The sequence below is a fragment of the Hyalella azteca genome, unplaced genomic scaffold (genome assembly GCF_000764305.2).
Source record: "Hyalella azteca isolate HAZT.00-mixed unplaced genomic scaffold, Hazt_2.0.2 contig6470, whole genome shotgun sequence".
Classification (NCBI taxonomy): Eukaryota; Metazoa; Arthropoda; class Malacostraca; order Amphipoda; family Hyalellidae; genus Hyalella; species Hyalella azteca.
This window is the reverse complement of record NW_025936631.1, coordinates 211,214-237,621: the sequence shown is the minus strand read 5'-3', so window position 1 is coordinate 237,621 and position 26,408 is coordinate 211,214. Positions and strand designations below refer to the sequence as shown.

The 26,408-nt window shown below is 35.3% G+C and overlaps 1 protein-coding gene across 1 annotated transcript in view; it reads left to right on the top strand.

Moving 5' to 3' along the window:
- Positions 1–3,307: 3,307 nt before the first annotated feature.
- The window catches only part of LOC125178012, a 34,579-nt gene continuing 11,478 nt past the window's right edge, over positions 3,308–26,408 (top strand). The window contains exon 1 of the mRNA XM_047880855.1: positions 3,308–3,430. Coding sequence (XP_047736811.1) covers positions 3,373–3,430 — 58 coding nt within the window. The 5' untranslated portion in view covers positions 3,308–3,372. The remainder of the gene's footprint in view (positions 3,431–26,408) is intronic.

The following is a 26,408-nucleotide window of genomic DNA, read 5'->3' as shown; positions in this document are numbered from 1 at the left end:
CGTCGCTGTCCGTTGCGTATTTATTTCTTCTAGCGTAGTTCTTATTCTTTTGCGAGCAGACCTTGAGTTACAAACAGAAGCTATTAAAAAGAAAGAACAAAAGTTTGCTCCTGCAAGACCATCAGGCGAGGAAAGAAAGACAATGTCATGCCCTCAACATCTCAAAGCAAGCGTCCCAGACAATCCACTGAAGACGATTCTGTTATGGAAATTAGCAATTGTTTGATTTTTGGACGTGATTGGGCTGCTGATCGGGTGCCCATCCATTCATTATGGGTTGGCTGTGAAACACATGGGTACCCTCATTGGACTCGCCAACAATGTCTCCAAAAATAACTTTGATTACAAAGTCGAATTTTACTGTCAAAACTAAGAGCAGTTTAATTTTTTATTTACTATACCCGCATTATTACAGTATGATGTAATTTTTGCACTGTGAGGAATATTTTTGTACATCTTCTTTTCTATTTAGTGCAAAAATTATTATATATATCCGAATTTTATTTGTTACTAATTTTATACAATTTCATGCTTAAAAAGAATATCTGCGAATATAACTGTTTCACACCGAAATGGGAGCGCCATGGTTGGCCGGTTCCACTCTCGCTCCGGCCGGTTTTCATAAAGCATAGAGTTTTTTAGACTCTCCCTCAAGTTCATTTTTGAGTCCTATAAGTAGACCAGTAAAGTATCCTGGATACCAGCATTATTATACATAAGAAATTGGTATAAATCTGGAGTAAATGAGGAAATTAAGAATGAACTGATACTAAAAAATCTGTGCTTTGTCACTATGCTCCGGTAAAGTGGACGCTAATTCTGTATTTTGATTGCGTGCTTGTTCTTAAAATTAATGCGCGCTTATTCTGCCTCATAATACTTATATCATTGGTCTTCTTAAATTGTAAGTTCACCGAAAATTTAAACTATTCAATATTATTGGTTCTGCTTAATTTTCGCGTTCTCACGTTTTCTGAGCTTATAAAAGATCAGCCATCACCAGGGCAACTAACTGCTTTGGTGAAGTCATCAATCATCTGGGTGAACAAACAGCTGGTGAGGTGAGCCATCATCTGGGTGAACAAACAGCTGGTGAGGTCAGCCATCATCTGGGTGAACAAACTGCTGGTGAGGTCAGCCATCATCTGGGTGAACAAATAGCTGGTTAGGTCAGCCATCATCTGGGTGAACAAACTGCTGGTGAGGTCAGCCATCATCTGGGTCAACAAACAGCTGGTGAGGTCAGCCATCATCTGGGTGAACAATTAGCTGGCAGGTCAGCCATCATCTGGATGAACAAACAGCTGGTGAGGTCAGCCATCATCTCGGTGAAAAAACAGCTGGTGAGGTCAGCCATTATCAGTGTGACCCTAGAAGCCTGAGGAACAATGTTTACCTCAGTCGGCCGCGCGCTGTTGAACCGCGAGGTTGTGTGTGTCGCGGCCAGCAAACCCTGTGTTGCTAGTGATGACGCTACAAGCGACCGTCATCATTACTATTTACCTCGCATATCAACAACAATTACAAATAGCCTGGAGCAACTATACTGAAATATAATTCAATTACAATGATATTCTAATTATATTCTATTGCAACTCTTACTCACGACAGTTTTTATTTGACTTTCGATGAACGCGTCGATTTGAATTATTGAGCATAAATTTAAGATGGGATTCGAATTCATAAATAAACAGCCCCTTTTTATTTATCGCTTGTCATTGCGCAGCAATCAAAATGTTGATGCAAGTTGAGCACGCAATACAAATGACAATATTGATTGGAAATTTTCCCCCAAAAATTGTCGCACTCAAATTGATCGTTAAATAAATGGAATCGAAATGGCAAATAAATTAAAACCAATACTTGTACATTTTTATCGAGTTTTTAATGAAATACAAACTTAATCTATGAGAGGCATAAAATTGAAGCTGAAATCTATCTTCTACCGCATTAATAATAACCAGACAGAAACTATTAATCAGTTGTACAAAATACATTAATACAAAATCTAGGGGTAAATTGCGAACAAAACATTTAGAAATTTTAACCTGATTTTTAAATCGGTATCTGTTAGTGGAAACAAACTGGTCCTTATAACTGAAAATAAAGATGCAGTGCGATTGCGTTTTGAACAATCGCAGTGGGAAAGATTGAACAAACTATAACCAAGAATAACCAACGCTGATGTCAGCAAAAATAACAATAATGTTAATAAAGTGCGCGGTTCTGCCTTGTTAAGAAGTAGAATAAAATTCGCATGATGAGCGAAAGTGTTCACTCTTCAGGGTTTGCAGGAAGTATTGAAAATATTGAATATACCGAATTTAATGTTGAGAATATACCGAATATTAATATGTTAATGAAAATATTTATTGCCGAGGATGTAAAAAGTATAAAATTTATGTAATTACGTAAATCAATCTTTTAAATGGAATCGAAATATTTATTCGAAACTTAAATTTCCAGTTGATTTACGTATTTTCGAACGAAGATGATTGATGAGGTCATGAAATCTTTCTGTATGCTTTTTATGAGGTTATTCATTCTCGAATGTTGTAAATTTTTTAAAGTAATTTTTCAACGTTTTGTTTTACAGTGATCTTCATATTCTAGAAAAAAACGTATAATTATAAATTAGCATTTGCAAGCATATTTCATGCAGAGCTTCAAAGTGAATTAATGTATCAATAAAATGCGACTAAAGTTTATTGACTTAATCAAAAATTAATTAACGATCCGGGAAATGCAATCAAGACGCCTATCAGATTTCGAACAGAGAAGTTTCAGCCTGTTTAATCGCCAAGGGACAGTCTGTCAGACGGTAGATTCTACACTTGAAAGACAGTTGGTAATACGTGAATCGGTGATCATTCAAGCAAAATTTTTTACTCTTCTTCTCTAAAACCTTCTGTTGCAGTGATGGATTCTATTGGAAAATAATTTTGAATGAAAGTTTGCTGGTAAAATTTCATTCAAATTAACGACTGATTTGTGAGTCTCCTTCCAGATATTCACTTACTACTATGGAATCACGTTCATCTCAAATCATGTCATCGATTATATTTATTGAAAATTTAGTTTAGGCCGTGCCGTGTAAAATTAGTCCAGACGCGTAGCTAGGCAAATCGACCTCTAAAAGTGCGAAATCAGTGAACTAATCTCTATATCATGGAATTTGTATTATGAACAAGAAACCGTCGTTCGCGTTCCGTACGTTAATTTATATAGTTGTTTAAGACAAATTTGGTTTGAATTGTCAGGTGGAAGCGAGATCACATTTCCAGGCATTCGTGTCTGAAAGACACGCAAGTGCTTCTCATTAAACACAACACGAATATTTCACGTAAATCTTCCCTTGACCTAACGAGCAACATGCGACGCCCAGCAACGCTCCTCTGCTCTGTCATCTTCTGCCTACAAATCTTACAAGGTGAGTTAAAGTAAAATTGTTTCCACAGTCAGCGTTAGTGAACAGAAGCGGAAAGTATTGCGTGAATTTAAGTAATAGCGATATAATAATTTACATTATGTAAAAGATGTAATAAATATATAGTATTTAACGATGACATATTTTAACCCAAAGCGTGCTCAATCGTATCTCTCGAAGCTACTCAAGTTTGGAATCATGTATATAATAAATCTAATGAACCTGAGGAGCTAATACCGAGAAATCAAGATTAAATACCGGATGCCAAGCTATCTGATCGCTCGGTAAACTCAAGTCATCTCAACTCAGGTAAGTCGAGCTTATTGACGCAGGGAGACAGACGGCGTGTTAGAGGCCTATTTTGATCTTAATTCTTGTTTTCTGTTGCGAAAAATAGGATTACTAAGGTAAATGGGTTTGAGATAAATTCACGGATGTGTGATAAGATTGGTCCGCAAAAAATTCCCACTGCATCAAACTACATCAAAATATTGATCGTAAAAATTAAGAAAGCCAACCATGTTCAACTACCGCTATGGGATCGCAATACAGTTGGTTTTGCTGTTGCTACGTTTTTAGCGCATTTTCTAATTTATGGAAAAAATGCACTATTGTGCTAGCCATGTCCGTCCATCCGACGTCTGTCTGTCTGTCCGTCCGTCTGTCCGTGACCTCAAGTTTTCGTCGACGAGAAAATGCGCTCTGTGTCATTCACTGCAGTGAGTACTGAGTTATATTTTTTCAAGTTGTCGCAGGGAACTGTTAACAAATATTCTTGATATTCAGATTGTCCCTGCCCTGTAGGTAAGAGGAATTAAGTCTGGGCGCCGTGGCCCGCCAGTCGTTGTCAACCAAGCCCAACTTGTTTCCGTTTAGCTTAAACATATAATAAATGTTGAACTAAAACTTTATGAGCAATTTTCTAATTAGCATCTCATTTGATTCATTGATACAATAAGCATCACACTCAAGTGGCTTTGTCTCCTAGAAGTAAATGCCTTCAAGGACTCGTTCATACTTTCATCGCATCACACGTTGCTGCATTGCTGTATATTCTAGGCTTGGTTGACAACGACTGGCGTGCCACGGCGTCCAGACTAAATTCCTCTTACCTACAGGGACAAACTGATTACCAAGAATATTTATTAACAGTTCCCTGCGACAACTTGAAACAATATAACTCAGTACTCACTGCACAGAGAGCGCATTGTCTCGTCGAAGAAAACTTGAGGTCACGGACGGACGGACAGACATACAGACAGACGGACATGGCGAGCACAATAGTGCATTTTTTCCATAAATGAGAAAATGCGCTTAAAATAAGCAAACTAAGCTTGCTCAGACTGACAAGTAAATAAATAAGTTTTTAGCTCATGAATGGATGTTCTAAATTAATAATATATAGGTTGCATCATTGCCTGAATTTCTGCTTGCATACCTGAATCTCCTATAAGACCTGATTTGAGAAAATTTTAAGGGATGCATTTTTTTGGCTGATGGGAGGCCTGCATAAAAAGTCGTCCAAATTTATCCTCTATTAATTTATAAAAGAGAAAACTCCGCACTGTTCTAGGATGGTTGTTATTCCTGGTTTTTGGGAGGCATATCAAGGCCTCGTATTACTTAAACTCGGGTTTGATTGAAAATGGTGTGGGGTTTAGACTTCCAAATTTTGTATCCAAAGTTAGCCTTAAAGCAAGACTCTGAAAATTAATACCAGCGTTGATTTCCAATTGATAATTAAAAATTCCATTAAATTTAAACGCTTCTCAATGTAAAGCTGAAAAAATAGCTTCAACAACATTAATATCATTCTTGGTCTGCGCGAGAATCTTCGAGCTTTTTCGCTCGATGGAGCTGGACGCTGTTTGCTGGAGGTTGGATGAAATGAATCACAACGAGCACTCGCACATGATATTTCTTCGACAAAATAGAACACAAATAAGATTTATAGAACACAAAGTAAGAACAAAGTGTGTCTATATTTATTGAATTTTGATATAGTTGCTTGAAAAGCTTCTCTATGACATCCAAAGCTGTCTGTTCGTTGCAACCAAAAATTAACATTTAATCAACTTGAGCTGAACCTGCCTTTGTTATTTCGCTACAAAATTTTAAATTGATAAATTTTGGGTTCTCAGGGTAATTGTAGCAGTTATCGTGCATTGTTAAATTTTGCATCAATTGAGCATTTATAAAATTTTGTAGTGCTAGATTCTGGAATTCTGAACTCGAAAAATATCAGTCAAAATTTGTGCTATGTAGTAACGTGTTTTATTTTTGTCAAGAAAGTGATGCTTGAGGTGACGGCAGTTCGGGGACGAAAATTGGAATGTGAGTCACTCTGAAAAATGTAAACTCATGGCAAATATAATTCGATATTATTGTATAAAACATGAATAATTTCATAACGATTACGGTCGCTATTTAAAACCTTATTATAAAATTAAATTCATTACGTCAGGTGACACTTATTTGAACTCCCTCCTGCATTTTCTTTCTTCAAGTAACGTTGATGCATTTATTTTTAAATTTTGCATTGCAATGAATTGTCTGCCATATTGTCTCCTGAGTCACAGAAGTTTGCATACGCAACCACGACAACAAAGTTCCTTGTATTGTTTGGTTCTGCAAAATTAAAATGCTAACGCTGTTCGCAACGTGCCGCCAGAAATTAATTACTTAATTTCCAGATAACATTAAAACTTAGGAGGAACAGGTATTAAAGTTCTTGATAATATCCAATGCCTAACTGACGATTCAATTTAATCGTAAAAGTTTTTATTAGCTACGACGGAGATCAAACTAACAAATTTGGGATCACGTTATGAATGCGAATTATTAGGAATTTCGCTCATAGAAGAATTATATGATTGAAAAAGAACGACGAGAGATCAGTTTAAAACGGAATTAATGCTAAATAATAATAAATAATAATAATGATGATGTTGAAACAAGAATTCTAAATCACGCTACTAAGAAGAATCATGAGGGATCATACTAAAATAAAATTTATGAGAGATCACTGAAGAAAAAGATGTGAGCGTTCATTCACAAAAGTAGTATTTAGGAGAGGGCCCATCATCTCGGGATGCATAAACGAAAAAATATACGTTTAAAAATTACTTTTTAAAGACAACACTTCAAAAGAATCCAGTGTCTCCAATCTTACAGATGTACAATGAATTTCCCATTTAATTTTCGAATATTAAAAAAATTAATTTTTCAACTTTTTAATATATAATTTTTTTAATATATAAATTTGTTTCAAAATTATTTATTCTATTAATTGATTCATGCATTGCTTCTGACTTCGCACAAGTGTGCAAAATTTCAGATCAATTAGAAAGGTAAAAGTGTGTCAAATATCAGTTATAAGATTTGTAGCTGACAAAATTATTTTTTCAATTTTTTTAATATTGAAAAATTTTTTTTTTAATTTTCAAAATCATTTATTTTGACATTTGATTCATGCATTGTCTCCAACTTTACACACGTGTGCAAAATTTCAGATCGATAGGATAAGTAGAAGTGTGTTAAATTTCGATTACAAGATTTGTAGCAGACAGACAGACAGACAGACAAACAAACAAATAAACAAACAAACAAACAAGAAGTGAATTTAAAGAGAAGTGTTGTAATTAATAGGTCGGTCATTTACCCTCATCAAGACCAGGGGTCACACTTTCGAAAAAGTTAAGAGATCGTAAGTTCATCAGCCAATCATTGACGGCCTTTCAAGCAAAATCCACCAATCATAGACAAGAAAATAGAGCGTAAATACTTACGTTAACTTAGCCAGTTTTGAAAGTATGGCCCCTGGGCTATTTAGCCCCGATTAAAAATTTGATTACTTAAACCCCTAATGACCGAGCACTCCCAATATTTTTTAACTACCGTCGTTAGTAGAGCTTCGAAACTATTCGTTACTAATAACCTAGAGAGAGCAAAACAGTTTGAGTGAATGGTTAATCTGACTTGAGCCCGAGTAATCTACATGAATAACCTTTGTAAAATACTTTTTATGTTATTCACTTCAAAATCCAGCTATGTAGATAGATATCGGAGTTTTACCGTAAAAAAACATGAACATATGCAATTGGTAAGACAAAATACTGTATTGGAGACATGATTTCAACGTTGCAGCAATTGTCTCAAATTTGAAAAGCTTTTGATGAACTCGCTGTGAAGAGTTGGCAAAAGAATTACGTTACATTTTTTGTTTTATTTAAGATGTGTCATTCAAAAACATGTTTGTATTAATTTTTCTTACAATGTTGAAAGTGGGGCGTTGTAACCAGCTTGAGTGACAACGAGCGCAACATTTTACAGCACGCATACTCAATGTTACCTGTACTAAATATACGTTATTTTGAGTAACTTACGTAAATTAGTCAATTAATGTGATGAATTACTTGACAAAATGATGATGAATATCATCTTAGTTTATTTTCAGTCGCTCTCTACAGCTTTAACTCTTCTCGCGCATTCATGAACACCCCATCAGGCAATGCCAGGTTGAATCAACGTTGAAACAACAAAACTCACGACGTTGAAATAATGTTGAATATTAGTCTAGAATGAAAATTAAATCAACGTATTTTTTAAACGTCGTACATTTCGACGTTATTTCAACGATGAAACCGCGTTTATATCCGACTGCAAGATCCCAATTGCAATTCAACGTTGAAACAACGTCGAAATGTACGACGTTGAAAAATTACGTTGATTAAATTTCATTCTAAACTAATATTCAACGTTATTTCATCGTCGTGAGTTTCGTTGTTTCAACGTTGATTTAACCTGACATTGCTTGCTGGGCCATTTCTGTAATTGGATTATTTTGGTGCACTTGTCGTGATCACAGAGATGCTCCGAAATGTAGCTACATGGAAGAGAATTGGCAGATTTAGCAGGTAGTTACACTGTTGAACGAAATAAACGTAAACACAACAATAACTATATAACCAACTTCTTAAAACTTACCTGGATTACCACCCTTCTCTGAATGTTCAAAACTAAGTCTTTTGTAGTATGATCACTTGACTCATCAGATCCTAAATTCACTAAGAATTTAAAAGCAATAATAATAATAATAATAATAATAATAAAATAAACAAAAAATTTGCCGTTTCTTTAAGTAAGAAAACGTAAACGATAAAAACCTAAATTGACCGAAGTAAAAACAAATCAACTGGGGTGACAGGGTATCTATCTACAATTTCAAGGGAACGTGATCTGAAGGCGACAGTTAAACTAGATTTTTGTTAAAAAATAAACCGGGATTCTAAAATTCATAGGCCAGAAACACCGGTCGTGAAAATCAGAACTCTAAAATCACTTTCGAAAACCGGTACATTACACTGCTCGGCATGGACGCGCACAACTGAACGAGTAGGATGCGCAAACAGGGTTCTCGTTCTATATAACTTCTGCCCTTATGCTCCGCCAGCCTGGTATAAATATTGTGAGACGTCATACCGACGTACGCTGATGCGAATTGCGCACAACTGTATCTATAAACTGGTAAATGGCTGAACGCATAAAAACAGGACAATATTTTTATACATGAAAAACAAACCAATTCTAGAATTATTCACCAACACTACGTGCAGATTAACATTCAGAAGATATTTAGTGAATAAGACTTTCAATTCCTAAGCCATAGTCTCAGATGCATTACCAAAGTGGGGAAAAGAATAATAAATCAAGTCCTATTGTCAAAATCGGAAATGACTTTAGTATGTTGCCTAGACATAAATTTCTTACTTTGAGTAAACACCAATTGTGACGGAAACCCCATTAGTGAAAAGATAATGCTCAAAAATTCAAATTCATTTAATTTGCAACGAAATTGGCAGAAACTAAAAACTTGTACTTGAAACGGTAAACGTTGACTTTCGAAATACCGAGGTCTGGAAACAGCGATTAGTTTAACAATAGTTTATCTTTTCCCGATTGCAGTGTTACAAAAACTAATTAAATTACAATAAAAAATATAATGCCTACTACCTTATCAAATAACATTTAAATACCAAGCCACCCAATTTCTTTTAAATTAATTAATTAATTGAATTAACTGTGTTTCGAAATTAGACAACTCGTCTTCGGTTGCTTGTAACATAAAAACGTAAAATTTTTCATTCTAGTTTAATCAATATCCATCTCACTCAAATTTGACGAGTCACCGCCCCTATTTACAGTCACAATAATACGCCTGCTCAGCCACTTATGACACGTTCGGCTTGAGCTCCCAAAACAGAACACTGAGTGTCGACAAATAATAGGAGCGGTAGCAGTGACGGTGTCTGAGATAGATCTGCTGCCAGAGTTGACTTTGATTGACATAGCAGAGCTTACTTAAGCTAGTCGCGCGTGACTGATGCGGCAGAGTGGCCCGATCATCTATGTTTGAAATACGATCAAAAGCTCATTTGGCTCGGTTTGACATACGAAGCTCATCTGTCATGTGATTTGAGAAAAATTATTGTAGCAAGCAAAAAAGGAAACTGTGTGAGTGAATGTAGCTTGAATCTAACAGTTAGTTTTAATGAATGTTAAGCCTCATTTTCTCTTATCAAGAATTTTAATTATAATTGGTGAAACTTTGTTGTCGCCGTTTATATAGTCCAACATTCCCATGCACTGATGTATACTGAATCTGATGTATATCTGATATCATATCTGATGTATAATGAAACGCATATTATATAATTCAACACGTTTTCTCATATTTTTCATTATATCTATTATGTATACATTTTTATTTGCATTTTTCCAACCGAATGTCTTGCACTTACTCGCATAATGGCCAGCCATGGCGGCTCGCATCAGCATAAAAGTTACGAAAGACTTGAATCGAAGGTTGTCTTCAACAATTATTGTTATATTAAATTTCACGATTGTTAGAATAATTTTCAATGTTATTCAATTGCGGTTGATCACAATTGATGACCGTGATTTTGTAATAGAACAAGTTTACGCCGTTAATTTTGAAATGATTTCATCACGTTATATAGGACTATTAGTAGCCGATGATCTTAAATGGAAAATTCAAACCCTTCTATTGTTGCAGAGCTGCATGCCATCGCTGGCACCTTTACGTGAGAAAAATTATCTCATTTTGTTACGGAACAAAAGCCGTCATTACGAGCTACGTTGCAATTGTGAAACAAATGATAAAAGATTTTAAAACTTAGCATGCAGATGCCGTAGGTTTATTGCAAAACTTGACGAGACGGAGCACGTCTTTTGAGCTGCATAGCTCGCCAGGTCATAACTCCTCTCAGCGCCTCGCCTGAGAGCCAACCTTTTCAAACTTACGAAGAATGAATACATTCATAAGCTAATAATGAGTCCCAAGGTATATAATGGAAATTTACATTTTGCCACTAAATCGTTAAAGTTGATTTGTCTACAATTTCACAACTTTCGTTCAACGTTGATTTGGTTAGAATAGAATAGAATAGAAGTGTCGGCACTGAAGAAATAGGCCCATGGCCTGCTGCCGATTCTTGAATTTTTCGTGACTTGATTCACAAGGGATTTGGTTGGGAAAAAAGGAAAAAAATTGATTTGGTTGTATGAATTACAGGTTCTTACGTTTGAAAAATGGAAAATACTTCAATAACTGTAAAAAAACCTGTGCAAGCCCCGAATAAATGAGTTTTAATAGAGAAATTGGTCAATTTTTCGGGCGCAAGGTGGTCCAAACCCTCAACTTGTGAAGCACGAAACGACAGGTGACATGAAGGTTGAAGTTGAACTCCACTAATTAGGTTATTAGGTCGATCCTGCTTAGAATTTGGGCAACGCGAAGTAGTTTAAACGACGATGTTTTTAGCGCATTTTCACATTTATGGAAATAATGCACTATTGTGCTCGCCATGTCCGTCTGTCTGTCTGTCCGTCCGTCTATCCGTCCGTCCGTGACCTCAAGTTTTCGTCGACGAGAAAATGCGCTCTTTGTCATTCACTGCAGTGAATACTGAGTTATATTTTTTGAACTTCTGGTCATTGAAAAACAAAATCTCTACTTGCAATGAGAAATGTTAGCCATAACCTAGCTGGAATTAGGTGATTGAAATTATCATGTACGGCTTGAAATATTATTTCTTGATGTTGTCTATATTTCTAATATTATTTATTTGTTTCATAGAGTAATGTATGTTATGAAAATATTCAAAAGACTCCATCTACACAAGACTCTACACAATGAGTTTTCATCTAAAATTGCGGTAGACATGAAACCAAGGTTTTCTGTAGCGGTCGAGGCGCTTCAGTGACAGGCGAGCAGTTGTCTAACCAACGCAACCCGTTTTTTCCGGGGCTGATGGAAGATTTACCACCGTAATCCACTGGAGCTTCAGTGTAGAAGCTCCAATATATTAAGTCTCGTAGAGGGTGCAGTTGCTGGCGATTCCAAAACTGGGCGAGCATTCGTGTACGAAAGCTCGTCACACGTTTTAGTTATTGTCACAGCAGGCAGGAAGTTTAAATCCTTTCCGCAATTGTAGAGGCAAAAGTTAAGTTTTGAGGTCTTTTCAATCTAGCTGTATTGCCTTGAATCGGAATGCTATTTGATATTTTATAAGATTTAAATGTTACCAAACCGCAAATATAGAAATGACGGATGCGATTATAATAGCATAAAAGCTGTTTTCTACGTATTCATAATACACAAAAGGCTTTGGACGCTGGAATAACTGAGTGGAGGTTAGAAATACTTGAAAAATTATGGTTCTACAGTGTTCCGTTAACAAATTACACTAGCATTAACAATGATGAAAATATTATAGAGTTTTCATATGAATTCAATAATTTCAACTACTTTTGGAATATTCGATGAGAATCACATGAGTTTTGTTTGCAAAACATATTGTGTGCTGCGGACGTGAGTTTACATAGCACTAAGACCTCGCTATTCATCACTGTAGAGAGCAACTGTCATCACAAATTTCTCGTATGATGGATGGTTCTCGCTCTCGACCCTTACAAACAAAAATACAAGTGCTTCAACTTTGACGAGTTCTGCGTAGTCAACGCTATTTCAGAACCACAGCAGTCGGCTCTAATTTATCATATTCAAACAGAACATAGCATTTCGGGAACTGAAACATATTTTGGACTTTCATTCTAAATGTGTGGAGACCGAATTTTCGTTTCTCAGATCCTTCTTCAATGTAGAAGAAACTTATTTACCTAGTAAGAAATGATACTACTTCATCAAATTATTTTTTAACAGTGCGCTTTGTGTCAATCCATATAGCATTTAAAAAATAACGAGTAATTTAGTTACTCATTATTTCCAAATAACAACAATCGTTCAGTTTATTTTATATTTTCGTTATTCAGTGATTCAATTATCCCTTATCAATGCAAAACACGATTGAATATTATAGAATTTATTCAGAAATTCGAAGGCTGGTCTGAGAATTTAACGTATATATAACGTATATTTAACTTACATTTAAATTTTGCTCAGATGGCTTTATATCCTCACATGCTTCTGTCGACAATTTAACAGTAAAATTTATCTTTTGAAGCAATACACAATAAATTTTGCCACACACGTGTAAAATTTCAGCTCAGCTAACTACAATATTTATCACTGAGTTTTAGACAAATTGATTTAGTTGATGAATATATGAAAAATTCTGAAAAAGACGGACAATGCAGTCACTGCCTTTCATTCAACTAAAAATTTGCATGGCAAGTCATTCTTACATAGGGTTAATAGTCATAAAATTTCTAATGTGCACAACGGCAGATACTTTGACATTTTATAATTTGAGAAGGATTTTTTTCGGTAGGTTAAAGCTCTGCTTACAACTTCTGCTTTTTTATGCAGGTCCTTTGAGATCTGTGCCCCCATTGACTTGAAAGCCTCGCTGCGCAGCTTCTGAAAGCAACCTCACTGAAAATTGCTCCTATTTCCAGCTTATGTTTTCAGAATAATAGATATTTTTTCCTTGAAGAACCTTGACGAAGGTCGCTGACATTTACTGGCAAATAAAATTGAAATTCTCATGATTTCATGTAGCACTTACGAGTATCTCTCGCGAGGCGATGCTTATGTTCACTTGTGCACACCAGTCATGTTTGAATGACTAGTGTACACAGTGTTTTTTTTGACTACATTATCGAAGTCATTTTCTAATGAAGGCAAAGTTACTCTAAATCTCAATTCATATTTAGAGTAATGAATGAATCTTAATTCATATTTTATCCATATGAATTAAGATTCATTCTTATCCATAGAAACGCTAAGGATAAGTTTGCTTGTTATACGACGCGACCATGATTGACTTATACGCTTATGGTGGAGTTTACGCTTATATTTTCCACATTTTGAGCTAGTTCCATATGAGTAACATATATATGTAATTATATATCGTATAGCTGATTTAATGTGAAAACAACGTGTAGACATCGTAAGCTAAATATATGCATGGTTTCTTGCAACTATTATCGTTATTATTTAATATTTATTAATATTTCTCATACTGGCGCTATTAACATGGTTCAAATTCGGAGAATGAATCGTTCTTCAGCGACAAGGATTGGTTTATATTCACTTTACTCGTTTAGAGTTGAGTTTGATGACATTACATACCTACATGTGAAGTGCAATTAACTTGGTATGAAAAAAAGTTATGCGAGCGTTTGTAAATTATTTTTGCAAATACGTAAGAATTAAAAGCTGGCAGAATAATTCATAGAATTTTATATGACGAAATACAAATTTTGTTTATTTATCGAAGATCTGAACATGCGAATATCGTCTCTGGTCTGTCATGACAGGTTTAAAAATAAACGTGCTTTGCTGTCAAAATATTTCCCGGCGGGAATTAAGTTCACGACGCATCTGTCTTATAAAAATGTGATGCAAAATTTGTGATACTGTGCGTGCCATGGAAATTCGTTCAGAGAAAAAATGACGACGCATGTACACAAATTTCGGAAAATTCGGAACTGATCTTGACATGTTTTTAATGAATGCCATAACTGTGACAAGACAAAGTGAATAATTAACATTCGTTGACTCATTCCCAGCAACATGCGAATGGCACATAGGGCGTACATATAATGCGAATGACATACATATAAGGACTCTAGGAGGTTCTTATATGATCGTCTCAATTCATTCTAGGTAAGAACATATCGATTAATTAATTCTAATTCTAACATATCGATTCTAATTCTAATTCAACTAATTTTCCTTCAAATTTTCATGTATGTTTATCTTTGCTTATTAAACTTCTAATATAATTTCGCAAATACAGTTGATACAAAATGTAACGATGCTGATTGATCGCTCTGTGAAATTGGTATATGTTTAGCGTCTTTAATGAGATCAAATTTATTGGACAAATCATTACGAACGATTTGGAATAACCAACAGGAAAATTCTTTTTTGATGACGAAAAAATGAGGGAAAATAGGGTTGGTAAATTTTTAATTTGGCTATGTCCCAATCCGCAAAAGTTGTTGACTGACATTGATACATCCTGGATCAGGAACAAAGGTGTCTCTTCCTTGCACCGGAGCCATAATTTCCCTAACTGCGATTATAAAATAGGTGAGCTTTGTAAGCAATACAAGATACATGCATGTATCCTTTTCTGCATGCCACAGGACATGGCTGCATAATTTTATACATTCAAGAATAAACTGGAAGTGCTGTGAAACTGGAAATACAAAGATGTCAAGTTCTTAAGTTTTTATTACCCTAATCCGGCAATAATATTTATTTTTTAGTTGGAGATCCTCCAATATACCTGGCATTAGCCCGATGCGTCTGGCACTGGGATTTTTGTGATGCAATAGTAGACAGGATGAAAATACTCAGTGGGTTAATAAAATAAATTTTTTGGTAAAATTTTTGCGGTTGCTCTACTGTCCAATTTTTATATTCAATTTTTCTATTCAAAAATCCAAAATAGTGTCCGCATAACTAATTCGTCTACAAGCTGTGTCTGACAGCACATAAGTCTGTGCGTATATGAGTTATAGGAAACGTGCAAATTAACGTTTTCACTGCGCACTGTACTCAGTTTAGAAAAGAGTCAACCAATGCCTGGACATGAACCATTCAGTCTGTAAACAAGTACAGTTTGAGCGGTTATGCATTCTGTATAGGGTGATTGTTTTGTAACAAATAAGGCCGTTCTGTTTGCGGATGCAGTTTTTACACAAGGCGTTTGTTAGGTAACAAGCACAGTCGTTCCGAAGAAACTCAATCGTTCGGAGCAAAAACAGTCGTTATAGAAATTATATGTTAAGTAACATAGCCAACCACGATCTCATTTTATACATTTGAAGACATAAATACCGATATCTCTCTTTGAGTATTTCCGTAACTGAATAATATATTTTTCACGAAAGAATATCGAGAAACTTTTTATCCTTTTTGAAGCAAATCTAACAGGATCTCATGGAGAATGTATCCTCAGATCAAACAAAGTTTTACACGGTGATTATTTAAGATTTAAGCAAACTAAGGATATAATATTTGATTTTGGTTGCTATTTCATTCTCATTGGTTTCATTACTTCACATCATTCTGATTGGACAACTTATTATCGGGTTTTAACATTAATTGAATTTAGATATTAAAATGTAAAAACTCGATAATTTAATTCAGTGAATGGAAAAATGAAAGAGACACAATAACACAAAAATATTAGATAGAAGAAAACCTTTCAGTAAGAGGAGCCCTTCAACTATTAAAAAAAATCTGATCACGTCTTGTTGATGAAGTTTGAGATTACCTTTACAACTTTGCTTCCCTCAGTTACGTTGACCAACCTGAACAACTTTCCTTCTGTGTCTTCTGTTGAACTATATTCCAGCTTCTGGAGGAGCCATTAACTAATAAATTCCCTTTTTTCAATCAAGGTTTTTCACGATGTCATTTGTGCAGTCAAAAGTTTGCACGTCTCTATTGTAACTAATTATAAAATAAACTTGGTTAATATAGGGACTGCCCGTGTAGTTTTTTCAAACATATTGGGATATTGATAATAAAAATTCTGAGTGTAAATCATCTGAACATTGAATATAACCATAACGTTCCATTATTTTCAAAGTGGTTCTTAAGCGACATAAGAGGGACACAAAGAGGGCCAAAGGAAACTCACTTTTGTAGCTAATTTAATTTATCCAACAGAATCGTTCTCAGATGTCTTTAGCAGCGCTGCAACGTCAAGCTATCAGCAGAGGTAGACAACAACAACACAGATCATTTCAGGTTACAAAGCTTGGTCACCTCAGGGTTGAAAACAACATCCTGTTGTCTTTGCAGCAAAATAGATGCAAGTGTCGTCAGATGTAGCGAAGGTTACTTAAAAATGCGTTGGATCATCACAGCTCAGGATGGCACTGGAACGTGAAGGATGTTGTGGAACTTTTGCTCAAAACTATCAGACAGCAAGTACACGGTACGGGTTGTGGGACAACTGCGCAAGAAATGCTGCAAACTTTTTCTTCACATTGCAAATAGGTTTTAAAATGTTAATTAAACATGGCTGTTCATCGGTATAATCAATTGATATAAATAAATTTTGGTATTGATGAATATAACAGGTAGATACTTGTATTTAATCTTTCTAAAGTGTTTATACACTCATTGTTTAATTGGATCACCCCAGGCGTTCACTATCCAATCGTTCACAATTTTCACCTGCTCAAGACGGGTGAAAATTTCCTTAAAAAATTAGTGTTATTTCTCGAGGTCCGAAATGAATAAGGAAATCTACGCATAAGATACCGCGTTGAACGAAGCGCGTTGTTTTGCAGCCGCTGCCTTCGTGGAAGACAAAACCCGCCTGCCACGAATTTTATTGTCATCTAATTGCTTAATGGACTCTAAAAACTGCCAGCGTGCGGGTGAGGTCGTCGTTAGAATTTATTTAGCCTTGCAAGTAGAGAGAATCTCCATAAACGATGCAGAGGCTTCCTCGTGTTTCTTCGTAACCGGCAAAATTCCGCACTGGGTAAATAGTTTAACTTCAAAACTATCAGCTGTTCCTGCCCCTACACATTTGAAATGCATAATAATTTTAATAATTTCTCATATAATGAATTATAGGTTATTTATTTAAATTAATATAATATAAATATGGGGTAGTGTCACAGATCACCACGGTGCATAATAAAAATAATTTCTGAAAGAACTGCATTATTGGACAGGTTGTAATGATATCGGTAGTTCTATTAGGTATAATAAAAACTGGAATTTATGTAAGATTTTCTGTAAGGGCTCACAGTAACTTATTTCACTGTGGGTCCAATAATCATGAGATAATAAACAGAAACAGTTGGGGCTCTTATTTTTCAACTCTTTTTATCGTTGAAGTAGGGAAGGAAGAAGGGTGGAAACAACGAAAGGAGCAAAAGAGGGGAATAGTAAAGGAGGGAAGAGAAGAAAATTCGATGAAAGGAAGGAACCTATGCTCTCAGAGTATTTAAGCTGAGTATTTTGTTTTCAAATTCATCATTTTGATTTCACTCAGGATACATATTTCATCAATAAATTTCGCTAAGTTTCCAAATTTACAAAATCCGGATGGGTATTCTGATGCAACTGGAACCAAACATCAATTTAAAAAAATGTATATATATATATTTCTACAATTATAACCTTCGGTACAAAAATAAGTGCACAGAAAACAGCTAAATTTACTTAGAATAAAAAACCGTACGAGCTGGTCGAGCCTTTTTAGCGCATTTTCTCATTTATGGAAAAAACGCACTGTTGTGCTCGCCATGTCCGTCCGTCCGTCTGTCTGTCTGTCCGTCTGTCCGTGACCTCAAGTTTCCGTCGACGAGAAAATGCGCTAAAAAGGCGCTATTGTGCTCGTCATGTCCGTCCGTCCGTCTGTCTGTCCGTCCGTGACCTCAAGTTTTCGTCGACGAGAAAATGCGCTTTCTGTCTCACTGCAGTGAGTACTGAGTTATATATTTTTAAAATTAGAGTGACCGTACCTCATGTTAGAGAACGAAGAGGCGTGACGTCGAGCGTGAGCCTGCATGCAGAAGTAGAGGCAACATTGTGCTTATGTTTGCACCAAGTTTCTACCGAAAGAACAGGAGCGGTACTGTAAAGACTTGCTTAAGTATATGTAGCGGCCGATTTATCATCTGTGATTGCTGGGTTTAGCTTGAAATAACTTGAGTGATTGGCTGACTGAGTTATGAACTCGTAACAATTTCTGACAGTTCGGCCTCAGGGCAGCAATGCTCTTTGCAATGCCAGTTTCGAAGTTATAACATATTTTTTTTTACTCCAAAGTAATTCTGAAAAGTGAACAATCGGAGGAAGAAGTGATTTCAAATGATCACCTGGAATAGAGGGCAAAGTAAATAAAATTAATTATTAACTTTGCGACTAGATACCTAATGTTTTATTGTGATTATTAAGACACAATCGGAAGATTTACAGTAAATTTTCGAAGAATATGTTATAAGATATTGATCATTAAATAAATGTTATCAACACCAAGTTACTGCGAATTCACCATGTTTTCACCCAAGTTCATCATTTGGCTTATTAATGTATCTATCTTAATGCTCCATTTGCATTAAATTTTCAAAAGTAAGAGTGATTACCTGAATTGAAAATTGCTACAGGTTTATGCTACTCCATCAGTCTTATAACTTACACTGAATATGAGCCCCATCCCTCGGAACACAATTGGACTAAGGAGAAACAGTTTGATTAAATGCTAAATTGTATGATCTCGTCTCACAATGAGCGTGTGTTGTACTTTTTGCATGTTTATTGGAACTTATGCTCTGAATAACTCTCAGATATTCTATACTGTCCTAGCGGTAGAAATATAACTACACCTAGACTATAGTAACTAAAGTGAGGACTAGAGACGAGCTGCAATGGCTGACATATCATGGGAGCTATATCGTTATCAGGATGAAAAATTATAATTTATGAATACGTACATTTTAACACCACAATCGGATGTATTTTACCATAAGAAATTAACTGTATATACAATACAGCCTTTTATGAGAATATAAACCATATGTTTAAATGTTGCCAAAAAAAGCAAGCGTTGATTCATTTAAAATTGTACCCAAATTTAAGATCAACGTAGAACACACAATTATTACCGCGCAGCATCAATCCCAAATTCTGAATAAAAAGTGAAAAAAATTAACTGAAGTCTATTTGATGGACACATATATAGTCCCTTTAGTAATATATTACGCATGTCTATAATAATTAAAACGGTTCCAGTTGCTTATGTTGATGCATTTCTAGATTTCATTTCCACAAGTAAGTGAATTGCAAAAGAAAAAATTTTAACTCAGCAGGGCTGTAAAAATTTACATTGTTGGGAGATAAACCGTATCTATTCTAAAAAGAAAACTGAACGTATTTATCAAAACCGACATCCGTTTGAACGTTCTTTGAAATGCTTCACATATTAGAGCGTAATCCCAATGATGAAATCCATTGAATAGTTTCTCTCAATGGCGCCAAAAACTTCACAGAAAATGGGATGAGTGCGGCGATGTGAGGAGTTTCAATGACGGATTATTATTTTGCGCAAAACCATGTAATTTTATCCGATTGTATGATTTTTAAATAATGTAATCTGGGAGATAAAAAATGATGGCTGCCATATTTCAGCAATACGTTCTTTGAATCGTGAGCCTATTATTGCTGATTCTAAAACTCTTAATATTGTTGATTCTTTTAATCTTCGAAATCTATTATGAACGTTTGTAAATTGAGACGGACTAATATGCCGACTCTTATGATGAAATTAAGTTGAATTAGCAACAGATACTATATATGTAGACGATCTTCGAGGCCTTGTTATATCACTCCTAATCGATCAAATGCTTGGCTATTCCTTGAAGTTTCTGTAGTTTCTCGAGGCAAGACAAATGTGCTCCCAGTCTCCTAATGTTTGTGCGGCGTTGGCTGTTATCTGTGCCAGCTTCTCCATTACGAAGGACGGAAAACTCGGTCCATCGATGCCTCACTTGCTGTTCTCCGTCAACGGCTGCTGCGACACGAGCGAGAATGTAATTTATTCCAATTCCTCTTATGTATTATGAATTTATTGCTTTTAAAATTATAATAAAACACAAAAGCGTCGCGAGTATATGAAGTTTTATCGCTATATAATTTATTTAGGCTTGATATAGCGTCGCATTCAGAAGGAAATACTTACATTAATTCAATTCCTTGTCAAATATTTTCTAGATATTCAAACATTTTATTCAACTTTTTCTAACTCCATTGGGATTCTAGCATATCACAAAAATTCCTAACTTTTTTCCGTAAACGCAAAATACGTCACACGGACCTTGAAATTTGAAACTTTTCTGAAAAATTTCGAGAAATCATTCAATTTTTTCATGTTCAACCCCAAATAAGAGATAAGACGGTACAAATACCTTTAGGATGAGCATAGAGCAGCGATATTAGGGTCCTAATGTGACCTTTCAAGATAAAACAGCGTAATATGTTGAGTTTATCATCTCTTGCCATAGATTATATTAGAATTATAACCTGCACGGGATTAATTTTTTCTTATCACATCTCATCAAATGACTCCATCTGCGTAATTCTGCTTAATTTTCTGCTGCAGAAAGGCACCTCTGGACGCAGAGTTGACACCAGTTGGATGCAGAGCAGTTGCTCTTAATACTGGGATATTTTTGAGAGGTCACGTGCGATTTTTTGAGAATTTTTGAGTGTCCACGCACGATTTTTTGAGAATTTTTGAGAGTTCACGCGCGATTATTGAGAGTTTTTGAGATTTCACGAACGATTTTTTGAAAGTTTTTGTGAGTTCACGCACGATTTTTTGAGAGTTTTTGAGTGTTCACGCACGATTTTTTTCAGAGTTCACGCACGTTTGCAGCCTTTCACCGAAGTTTTGACCTCAATTGATTGCCTAGAGTCGAACATCTGCGACGCGGTTTTCCGCCAAAGCTGCTCTTCAGCACGTCACTCGCACCATTTTCCCCCAAATATAATGATTGATTTGTCACCTAACTACATAGTGTTATTATTTTATGGAGCGTCGCATTTCTCTCGCATTTAGACGCTAATGCATTTTACCAAGTGCGGTGTACAAAACACAATCAGGAAGCTCGAATAATTAATTACTTTCAAGATTCAAATCCCCAAGTGTCTCTATCGAAATTATCTCTTTGTTTTTTAGGACAAATGCACATTTGTATCAATAGAACAATACATTTTAACTCTTAGATTATTATTTCGTGCACAAATCGTTTTCGTTTCATCTGCAACAAACGCACTCGATTATTTCTCGAATTCCTGGTCTAAGAAATATTTCGCCAGTGAAGAGAAATTCAATCGACCACTGTATTGTTGACAGAACAAGTCTATTGTCTTAACAAATGGATCAACTTCTGTGTGGCATTTCATAACAATAGATTCACAAGAAAATGGTGTTTTGATTCTTCCTGAGCAAACAAGAATAGACGAGCGGAAGAAGCAAAAGTAAAAGAGAACAATGAAGGTGGTGGGAGCTTTACAATATGTCCTGGACGTGACAAAAGACCAGGGATAAGAAAAGACATTGCCGTTGAGCTTTTGATCGCAGTGACCAATATATAGAGTTTTATTTTAGAGGCGAGTTTACTCTTCTTGTATCTCTTGTTTCCAAGGCGATCGAAAAACTTTTCTATATTCAACATATCATGCGTTTGTTGAAGATTCAATAAATTTTTGTATCAAACTTTGCTGACTCGTGCGTCATTCTCTGATGTACCAGATTTGATAGATCACATACAGTTTGTCACTAAAATGTTTTTAGTTCCTATTACATTGGGCCACATACATGATCAAAGCCCACTTTTCACGACTGTAAACGTAACGGAAAACCCGGAAATGCACAGACCTTGACGCCCAACACATTCCAACATTTCAGAACGTTGGTCCTGGCAACTGAAGTGCCTCTGAAGTCCCGGACCAGCGAAAACTTTCGCGTCTCTCAAATAAGACTAATGATCGAAGCGTTCGAAGTCATTGAAAGCGTTTAGAAGTTGCGAAACCCGATTCATTTATCACAAAAATAACAGAAATTCGCTTACCTGTTGTCCGGAGATAGACATTTACGAAATTTTTATAACGCAATCAACCAGAGAGCAGACGCCATTCAGTCAAACGGCAGCTTGTGGAAAGTATTCTCATGTGGTGGTTCACGGAACATTATCTCGGACGGAGCGGTTCAATTTTCTAATGGTCCCATCAATCTGCAAAGTTGACCAGGAAAATCCACGATGAACGAAAGCTTCACTTTAAATAGCGATTTGAGAGCAAACTATTGTTCTGAAAGAGAATTGCTGTTAATAAAGTTCTGCGTCTTTTATGTAGATGCTTTAAGCTGAGTAAAAAATGTGGGCTATGTTCATCCTAAATTTTGACAGGGGATGTTAAAACAATGAATGGCGGTGAATTTCTTTTTTACAATGAATTTTTACAATGAAACAATGAAGTTCTTTTTTTAAAGGCCGTTTATTACAGAGACGATAAATAAATATAAGGTTACTAATTATATTATTCAAGGGTAGATAAACTTTTACCTCTAGAATCGAAGTGTTTCATGAATAAAATAATACATTTTGTCATCTAATAGTTGTACCAGACAAACTTTTTAAAAATAGAATGCAGTATGAATTCTTATTTTTTAAGACGTTATCCTGCTATCGAGTGTAAATTGAATGCCAAGAAGATAGAATTTGTACGCGAGAATTACCCGTTTCATGCGATCACTGAAAGAAACGTACGCTATGTAAGTATGCTAAAATGGAGCATTTTTTAAAAATGGAGCCGCTGAACGTGCCTGCAGTTTCTTAAAAGCTCTGTTGTCCAAGTTAGATGATCATCGCCCTCTGTACGGAGTCTCATTGAAACTTGTCTTAGCTTTTGTGCAGGATATTGCAGTCAACCTGGAACTATCTGGAGTTTAATTAATTTTCTGGACGTAGCGCACAACGGTTGAAGAACTTTTGAGTCGTTTGGGAGGCAAAGCTGAGTTCATATTCTAGTTCGCCCTTCCAAATTCTCTCATTGTACAATGCAGGTCAAAAACTTACGAAATTGAGCTGTGAACTTGTATTGCGTTTATGGCAATTAAAAAAAATTGGCATATTGCCGGAAAATTTTTGGACACTTGTCGAGTGCAATCGTGTTTGATGAATTGAAGTTCTTTTCTTCAAAGGAGTTTCATCAAGCAAAAATGTAAGGGATCATGGTTTATAATTATTTGGGAAAGTTTCATTCACCATTCGTGACAGTATTAAATGTATTTACACAAAATTCTGCAGAATCTGGTGGTAGTGACGCTTCAACCGCTCCCGGTCGTTCATTCCAACACCAAGCAAAGAAAATAATTCTGATTAAATCTCGATAATAACTGAAAATAAACCTAAAGATAAAAGTTCCAGGCGTACTAAGCTGCAATAAATATAATAATAATAGTAAAAAATAAGAAAGTTGCACGCTCAAATAAATTACACTTTTTTCTGACCGATCTCGACGGGTTTCTTGTTTTTGACGAGCGATGTTTATTTTTGTGCCACTATAGGAATTAATAAATTCAGCCACTGTGTTTGTTAACGCTGATTAATTTGTTTGTTCGTGCGTAAATATTTTTATGTATATTTTAAGACAATTTTTATGGTTAGATTACACATTGGCCAAAGTTTTTATATTATATTTATGCTCATTATTCGTTTTATATAAATCTCTTTTTTTTTTGTAAAGAGTCGCAGACTTAGTCTCAGATACGGTCTCTCATCAAGCCTTTAAACAAGTAAGTTCTAAGTCCTGCTTTACTAGTTATTTCTAAGTCCTCATATTGTGGTTCATTAACAAAAATACACAAGAAATGTATATTTAACTCCGGCTAAAGGGCCCGGAATATATTAATCATCCCGTGGTAATTAATGCAGGGAAGGAAAATGCATGTTTTTCTTAATCCTTTTGGTAACTGACGGGAATTCTTGGTCCCAGACCGCTAGGTAATAATAGCATTGACGACGATAAATGTATCTGAGTTCAAACGTTTAAACGTTGCCCTATCTATTTGCCATTAACCTTGAAATTGAAGCGGGCACCAAAAAATGTGGAAAATTTCTTTCACTATTCATTTATTCTTCTTCAAATAGTGGGACTCTGATATCTAAAATCAGCCATTTTGAATTGACAATTCGTTAATCAGAAGATAAAATTACTACATTGTTATTGTTTAGAAGATATTCACGGACGTGGGACATGGATTTCCGGTGCTGACATGCTTGTGATTGAAAATCATATACGTTTAAAAATTACTTTTTAAAGACAACACTTCCAAAGAATCTAGTGTCTCCAATCTTACAGATGTACAATGAATTTCTCATTTAATTTTCGAATATTAAAAAGATAAATTTTTCAATTTTTTTTAATATATAAATTTTTTTATTATATAATTTTTTTTTTCAAAATTATTTATTCTATTGCCTCTGACTTCACACAAGTGTGCAAAATGTCAGATCAATTAGACAGGTAAAAGTATGTCAAATATCAGTTATAAGATTTGTAGCTGACAAAATTTTTTTTTTTCAAATTTTTAATATTGAAATTTTTTTTACATTTTTAGAATCATTTATTTTGACATTTGATTCATGCATTGTCTCTAACTTTACACAAGTGTGCAAAATTTCAGATCGATAGGATAAGTAGAAGTGTGTTAAATATTGATTAAAAGATTTGTAGCAGACAGACAAACAAACAAACAACAAGAAGTGAAGTTAAAGAGAAGTGTTGTAAAATGTAACTTGAATACAAAACGTATGATGGAACATTTATTATTTTGAAATGAAGCTTTCTAGCTCTTCCAATCTAGAACTGATACATCTTTCCGAACTGATCCCTAGGATGTTATTAAAATGCACGGTGGAACCGAGGTTCCTTCACTCATAGCACCTGCCCTATAGAGGAGTGTAGGATAAGTGCATCCTACGAGGAGGGCTTTTGTTGAGCCTGCCTATCGAATATGCCGCGCTCGCAACTTATGCCTTTGATATTGGGTGCTTTGAAGAGCTCGACTTGGTGCGCAATTCCATGCCAATAAAGTCTTGCATGGCGAGACCTGCAACACGATCCAAATCTGCACAGGTCAAATCCTTAAATAGATGACATATCTATTATAGTATTGGAAAATTCTTACTCCAATAAAATTATTTTAGCGAATAACCTTCCAAGAGTAATAAATTTGTTCGGATAATATTCTATAAGCTATATTACAAACAGCGATTTCCGTCTTTTAAGATTTGCATTAAATTCTTCAAGTTAGTCAAAGTGTATTCAACTAAGTGAAATTTATTTGATGAAAAATCAAATGCCTCACGCACACTACATGCTGATAAAGCGCATTAATTATAATGCATTGTGCCATCTCGCAAGGCTGCTTTACGCTGCAGTGCTACAGTGGCAGCTTTACAGACGCGATCGCCTCCTTCATGCATACTCTATTCTACTTTAAGTATAGTCCTCGCTAATTTTATTTGTTTCGATTTGTTATCAATCTCCCTTTGTTTTTCTTTTGCTCGCTTCAATAGGTTGTTGTTGCCAGCTTTTTGCCTCTCAGACGTTTGTGATCAACTTCTCTATTCTGCGGAATGTATAGTTTATATCAAATGTTGTTAAGAATTTCCCTACATTTTAGATTGATGGCTCAGTAGCAATTTTTGAGCATAGGTAGAAAAGTATAACTAACGGTATTTATCGAAATAAGAAATATAGTTAGAACTAACCGCACACTTATTGATTTATTCAAAAATTACATAGGCGCTAGTAGCAATTGCTCTTTCACGGAATAAATTTAGTTTAGCGAGACCTTTATTATCGAAGGAGACATTGAAAAAAATTTGGAAATCGATTGAGATTTTAGGACATTATTTTCCAGCTACAAATTGAGAGTCTCTGTTGGAG